General features: G+C 39.2%; 1 protein-coding gene across 1 annotated transcript; it reads right to left on the reverse strand.

The window, feature by feature from the left end:
• Positions 1–2,224: 2,224 nt before the first annotated feature.
• LOC149420599 (alpha-amylase-like) lies at positions 2,225–6,223 on the reverse strand. Its single transcript, XM_089636231.1, has 9 exons — positions 6,035–6,223; positions 5,117–5,268; positions 4,853–5,024; positions 4,635–4,750; positions 4,190–4,385; positions 3,889–4,068; positions 3,530–3,664; positions 2,952–3,155; positions 2,225–2,399 (listed from the first exon to the last, which is right to left on the reverse strand). Exons 1-9 carry the CDS (start codon positions 6,215–6,217, stop codon positions 2,229–2,231), a joined length of 1,509 nt encoding a protein of 502 aa, XP_089492357.1. The 5' UTR covers positions 6,218–6,223; the 3' UTR covers positions 2,225–2,228.
• Between the last annotated feature and the right edge of the window lie 915 nt (positions 6,224–7,138).

The raw sequence follows: 7,138 nt of genomic DNA on the forward strand, positions 1-7,138 counted from the left end.
TCTTCGGACCCAAACCCTTAATTATGATTTCAACCTCTGCTCGACTTAATGGTGGCACAGAAGCCTGTCACGAAACCTGTCACGAAGCCGTGACAGGTTTCTTACCTGTTGATGGTGAACACTTTCCCCATTAACTGAGTCTAGAGGAACTAACTTGCCCAGAAGTAACTCAAGAGTGGAGACTATGTCAACACTCTCTGCGTTCCCTTCGCTATTACCGAGCACAACGCTCGATAAGTATCGTTCTGATCCTTTTCCCGAGTTTTCAACAGCGCTGTGGATTTCCCACGGGTTGGCGTTACCCACTTCATCTACTCAATTATTCCATGCAGCTCGTTTTGCTGAGAGGACGGCCGAACGGTAGGCGCCACGGGAAGCCCTTAAACGGGCCTGAAGTGCAGCCGCTTCTTCAGGCGAGCATATACTCCGCCTAACCACTACCAGGCCCCTATAGGCTCTTTTTTAGGCCACTTTCAGCAAAGTCAGCTCTTGTGTCCACCACGGCGTCCTAATTAACTTCTTTGGGTTTGATCTGCCCAAAAAAGTTTCAGCGGCTGATACCACTACATTTAATTATTGGCAGTACCTTGGCTACTTGGAAGACGGCGCCCGGAGCGGACTGCTCCCTTTGGGCCTGCACACGGCCGGCCATGTTTCTAACTTCTAAGAATATGTGAGATACAAGAGTTATTTGCTAAAGCAAAATTGCAATATTATCCTACTCTATAATACTTGATACATACATTATTGTGATAGCAGGATCATTTTACCCTGTCTTCCTTGTACCGCTTGTACCCGTCGCGTGTCAAGTGTTGACTTGACTTGCGTAGTGTTGTTATTTCGGGTCCGTCGAGGTCGCGAGGTCGGGACCGCTCTGCCCCGCCCGCTACCCGTTGCCGCCGGTGTCACAGAGCGCGGCGGAGCACGGTCGCGGGCCGCAAATAGCTCGGCCCAGCAGCAAATGTCACATGCCGAGACGGGCCACGCGTAATTAGAACCCCGGATCTGACTGCTAATCGAGACGGGATAGATAATAGGTGAACTGTTGTTGGTATATGTGTCAAGTTTTTAGTAACAAAGGGTTGAAAGAATAGGTGAGCTGGGTAGATTGGTAGCCGTGTCAAGAGCTTTTGATAAAAACTTATTTAAGACCGTAATTCAAATTAAATCAGAAATTTTCCTTTCATAGGAAAAAAAAGAGTCGCCTTCGGTGGGATGGGCTGATGACCTAAATTATCGAACTTGGATGGATGAGAGCCACCAAGAATCGTCAAAATTGGAGCATTTGAGGGAGGGCCGTATATATGTCCAAACCCAAAGACAAAACCATGAAAAGTGTACCAACCTACATCTTATGTATCTTATTCTAATGCCCTTTTAAATTGATTTGTAGCTGTCATCGGAGCCACGTCAAAGCATAGAGGATATAATATATCAATGCATCAGAGCCACATCAGAGGTGTCTTTACTCGACAGATTCAGTGACTGTTCAGAAATAAGTAGGTAAGTAAAAGGTTTTGAGAATTAAAGTATTTTATGCAAATACCACTCAAGAACCCTTCTACCTTAAGCCAATGGAACTTAAGCATCTCTAATCTCCAATATCGGAATGTTGGGAGGTGGATGAAACGGGATGTATACTATCTGCTTGATTTTCTTTTACATTACTCCACACGGGTGGCCCTCAAGAAGATAATTCCCCTCAGGGCCTGTGTCATCTTTGGGGATGCTGTGTGGAGGGGCTTTTAGGATAGGAAGTTCTGAGAAAGAAAAAAGTAGGAGGGGTGGTAAGGAATCTGGGGGTTAGTGCATCTAAGAGTGACGAACGTATGAATCCATCCCTCCCACTGCGGTGCAAGGCGATGTTCGGAGAGAGTCCTGTTGGAGAAGTCAAAAGGTCTCGCTCAACTAGTCTCTCCTGATCCCGCCTGCCACGCAGTTGGGGGACAGATGCATCCGCCGCCAAAACCCGGATAACCCTCTACACATGAATCCGGGCACCCCTGATAAGTCACCAAACGTAGCAAACCACTTGGGGTGCCCTATGGCAGAAGTGTTGGTTATCCAATAAATGATTTCTGGGGCGGCGGCACCCATACCTGCCTCCCAAATGATGGAATAAAGACATAAATTGGACATTTGAATAGAAAAAAATAAATGTTGTGATCGATCAGGATTTAATTTTTTACAATTTACATTTTGCAAATTATTTTTAGATACGCCATAGTCTAGTCTAATCTTGATTCCACGTGAATAGCCAAAGTACCATCCTCGTCAGCAGCTAGGATTTCAATGAAGGCATCTCCTCCTTCTTGAACTACCACCGTCTTTCCAGTGCAAGCCGAGCCATCCTTGACTCCGGTAATGACATCGCAGTAAGTTCCAGCTGGCAAGCAGGTCTGGAAAAATTGACAAACGAAAGTATACATTAATGCGATTTTTAGATTAACATGGAATCTAATCTCCAATCTCCCAACAACAAAAATCCTTCTGAAGAGAAATGCGTAGACCACAAAGCTGGGGCTTTGGGCAACGGCGCTAGAATGGCGACCACCTTCAGCATCTCAGCGAAGAAATCAGCAATATAAAAAAGCCTGTCCTGAGCCAAACGTGGTAGGTGTTATTAGCGCCTTGGATCCTTGTCTCCTTGCCTTGTCAAGTCAGCGCCCGAAGTGGACTGCTCTAATTACCGCACCTGTACTGGGCCTGCCCAGAATATTTGTAACTACTGCTTTTTGCCTGAAACGTTGACTGGAATATTGTTCATTTTCCAACCTTATCTCAGCCTGGACGGCTTAGACTTTAAAGGTCCTTTTTACACTAAAATAAACTACTGTTTACAACTCCGATAAAAGCTGCCGTATTTCCGGACATGATTGTAAAAATGTAAGTACATGTATGAGAAACAAAAATACATCCTTATATGATTAAATTATAATTATAATACTTACGTTAAGAATCCTACTTAGATCTAGAGATTTATCAATGTTAAAGGCCAGGAATCCTTTGTAACCCCTGCAGATGGAGTATTGGTTGAATCCATTAATCCACCACCTGAAGACCTCTTCTCCTTCTGTGACTCTGCGGAAACCAACCATTCCAGCTGTGGATATCCATCTGTGCTCGCATACCCATGGATATTCACATAAACCGTCCTGAAAAACCATTCGAAAATAAGGATTAGTTTTTTTTAATAAATAGGAGAGTATGATTACCGCAAAATTAATAATCTTAAAATGATAAAATATTAATAATCTTAATTGTAATAATCTTTTTACATTTCTCATACATTAAAATTTAATACACATAAAAACTTAAGTAATTTTACATTTGCAAAAAAAAAATTTTTTTAGGTAGTGGTGAAGTTCGTATAAATGAGGAGAGTTCGCATAAATGAAGATGTTTTAAGAATCAATAGGATTTGCCTTATGAATTTCTCCTCACTAACGTAAAATATATCGATATCGATATGTATGTGAATTCAGCGCATAACTCAACAACCAGAATCAACAAAATAATAAATACTTACGGCATTGATGATTGGAGAGATAATATTTTGATTTGCGTCCATTGGTGGTCCAGCATTATTATCATCAAAGGCATAGGAGCTCGTGACTCTTGTTGTTGCGCCATATCCATGACCAAGTACGAAAGCAATGGCTCCCTGGAATCAATTTTATTTTGTAAAAATATTATTAGGGTCCTCTTGCTTTTAAAGCGTTCAAACAATGATTCATATGCAAAATCGAATAGTGATGATGAAAATCCATTTATGTCTTAAATGCAAAAACCTCTCTTACTTTGAGCCACATTTGAACTTAGCGATTGCTCAATTTAATTGGCAAACGCGACTATAGAGGTATTCTAAATCTATCAGGATTATCTTACCTTGTAATTCTTGGGGGTCTTATATGTAAGTATAACGTCATCGTCACTTCTCTGGTTATCGTGTTCATCAACAAAAATAACAGACTCGTTGGAGTTTGCCATGCCAATTCGTTCTCCCCAGTTGATCAACATAAAGAGGCCAGTTCTGCCTCGGAAGCAATTCCCTACTGTAATGCCACCCTAGAACATATAATATTGAAAACTAAAATGACGTGTATGTTTCAAATGATTTCATATCAATATTCATTTTAAAGACATAACATAAGAAAAGAGTTGAATAGATTTTTATTATCTTTCTTACTCTGAACTCGGTAACGGCTCCGAGTGGAGTATATTCTTTCCTTGTGATTGCTTCTTTCACATCTTCCAAATCTATGATCGACTGGTAGATGAAAGGCCTTGCTCCCTCGGGAAATCCATGGGCAGTGTTGAGATTGTTGAGGCCTTCGTAAATCGCCGCCAAGTCTTTTGGCCACATATATTTGGCGTCATTAATGCTGAAATTTACAAAGGTGACATCGGAATACATCTTTAACAAAAGAACTAAAAAAATATTTATTTTGGAAAATTTGGAAATTTATTCCATAAAAGTTTGCCCTTCACTTTACGTAAAAAGTACTTTATATTTAAAAAAATCAGACAGTGGTCTACACTCAACGTGTGAAGAACTTTAATATACATTTCAGAAAATCAACTTTTTAGTGGGTACCTATTTTGCAAGTAGAATGGTTACATAATGTACTTACAAGAATCCTGCGACGCCAATATCGATCAGCTTGTTCATGACCTCAACGATCTTTTCTTTAGTGTATCCTTGTGTGTGGTTCAAATCCTTCAGTTCATACAATTGGCAATTGCGCACCTAGAACAAAAACAGAAAAAAAATATTATTTTGTCCAATTACTTTGTCTTCGGAGAATCTCAGTACTTCTTCAGTATTATATTATGTATAGCAATCACAAACCTCTGTAGCATTGTCGTAGTCTTCAACAATGCATATTGGGCTGTTGAAGTTCTCTTTAGTGTAGGGTACTCCAGGGTAGTCCCAGTTGGCAAAGTCAGCTGTCGATCCTCCTGTTCCAACATTTTCGGACCAAGTCCCGGTCATGTGATTTAAAAGAGTATCGGGGTAGACCCTATAAATTTCAAACATATATAGATAATAAAGTATCTAGCACTTACTAGATACTTTAAATAAATCTTAAATAAGACTATGCAAATTGCTCACCCAACATCCACAGCATTGCACCTTCTGACCATGTCAGCGAACTCGGTTTCATTTCCTGATCTTGTAATCAGCTTGTATGAAATGGGTTGGTACCTTTCCCACCAAGGCCTTCCTTGGCTTTCCAGCACCAGATTTTCAAAAGGAGGGGAAGTCTGTGATATCAATGGATAGAACATTTGAGAAGGGTGATACTTCCTCGGAACTGATGGGATAAAAGTTCCAAAGGCGAGTCCATAGTTCAGGCTCAAGGTTGGCCAATAAGGCAAAACACATCAGCGTACTATGTTTTTGTATTTAATCAGATTATGATTAGATTATAACAGAGAGTTTGAAATATACAATATTTAAATAACACCGTGCTACGCTAGGTATTATAACAATGTTATTGTCTTTACATTTACTCCTGAGGAAAATAATTCTCCTCGGGACCTATATCCTATATCATTTTTGGGGATGCTGTGTAGAAAATGTTTTTGCAAAGGAAATAAATTAAGTTCTGGGAAGGAAAGAGGTTTGTAGGGTGGGTAGGAAGCTAGGGTCAGTGTGTCAGTGTCTAGGAGTGAGGTATGAATCCATCCCACTGCTGTGCAAGGCGTTGGTTCGAGAAAGGGTCTCCACCGGTCTCTCTCAATCCATTTCTTCACGCAGATGGTGGGCAGACGCATTCGCCACCAAGACCTGAACATACCTCTCCCTCATGAACCCGGGTACCAAACTTAGCGAACCACCTGGGGTGATCTATGTAGGAGGTTATCCAGTGAATGGATCTCAGGGCAATACGAATGATTGCAATATAAGAACAAATAACAACCACCATAACACGGGCATGTGCCTCGTTTGGTGGTCTTAACATACCCAAAAATTGTAATAATCAAAAAACACTGAATAAAGAAAATATATAAATATTATAGCACCCACTTCAACACCTCCAAATCCTTTCGGTCCCAAGTAGTCCTCGCACTCTCTGGCAATGTCATTCCATTTCCATTCGAAAAGATTGACGATGGTATTTCTGTTTCCCTTGAAGTTGTTGTTGTATTGGGACAGGGAAGATCCCAACACCCCCAAAAGCACAACACAAAATGCAAATACTTTGACCATGGCTTATAAAATCTGATAATCAAAAAAACAGAATTAAATAAAAAAAAATTACATGAATAATTCAAGAGCTAAAACAATTTTTTTAATGAGAGAAATGTTCTTACTCTTCAGCCTTGCGCTTTATGACTGATTTATATAATATTTCTTTGGTGTTTTATATTAAAGATATTTATTTATCTTATCAGGTACCTACCTAATTACGAAACGGTTTTTTTTTAATCCGTGTTAAGTTTCACAATATCATTATCTTGATTATTTATGTAAGGTGATTAGTTTTTAATCCAAGGGACCTGCGGTGAGTTTTTATTAATTATGCACGGTACTTAGTTTTTAATCCAGGTAGTCACGAGGGACTTGCAGTGAGTTTTTTCCAAGCCAACGAGTTGTCGACAAACCATAGAATTTTTATGGGTGAAATTGTTTTTTTTTCAATAAAAAAAGATTCACTCATAATTGTTTTTCACTAAAAAAAAACTGTGTTAAAACTCGCCAAGCAATAAGTCCCCTAAAATAAATATTTTAAATATACCTTATGGTTTGAACTTATGTATAATTTCAAACATTTCGTCTGTATGAACTTCACTTGGAAAACGCAGAAGTATTTTGGTTTGATCGTGACATTTTTTTTTACCACAAATAGGTGTACCCTATTACTCATGTAAAATATGTAAATAATATTATTCATCTCTTTTATTTCGTTGCTTTGTCATGAAGTAAAGGCAAAAAACTTAAAAACTAATTTCTTTCATTGGAAAATAAAGATTTTTAAATGTAAGCGATACGTTAAATAATATGTAGGTATATCTCAAAAATTGAACAAGAAAGAATCGCTGATAAGTAAGAATTTTGACAAATGTTTAGTGTCATTCGGTTAAAATTGAATTACGCGAGAATTTGATTAAAATTATAACATATACTGGT

The sequence above is a fragment of the Hesperophylax consimilis genome, chromosome 10 (assembly GCF_061612785.1).
Source record: "Hesperophylax consimilis isolate HC1 chromosome 10, BYU_Hcon_1.0, whole genome shotgun sequence".
NCBI classification, from domain to species: Eukaryota; Metazoa; Arthropoda; class Insecta; order Trichoptera; family Limnephilidae; genus Hesperophylax; species Hesperophylax consimilis.

Coding starts and splice junctions, on each gene's coding strand:
- LOC149420599 (XM_089636231.1), bottom strand. CDS start 6,217: ATGGTCAAAGTATTTGCATTTTGTGTTGTGCTTTTGGGGGTGTTGGGA. Junction 3,665..3,888: donor AGACCCCCAAGAATTACAAG/GTAAGATAATCC, acceptor AATTGATTCCAG/GGAGCCATTGCTTTCGTACT. Junction 3,156..3,529: donor TCTCTCCAATCATCAATGCC/GTAAGTATTTAT, acceptor ATGGTTTTTCAG/GACGGTTTATGTGAATATCC.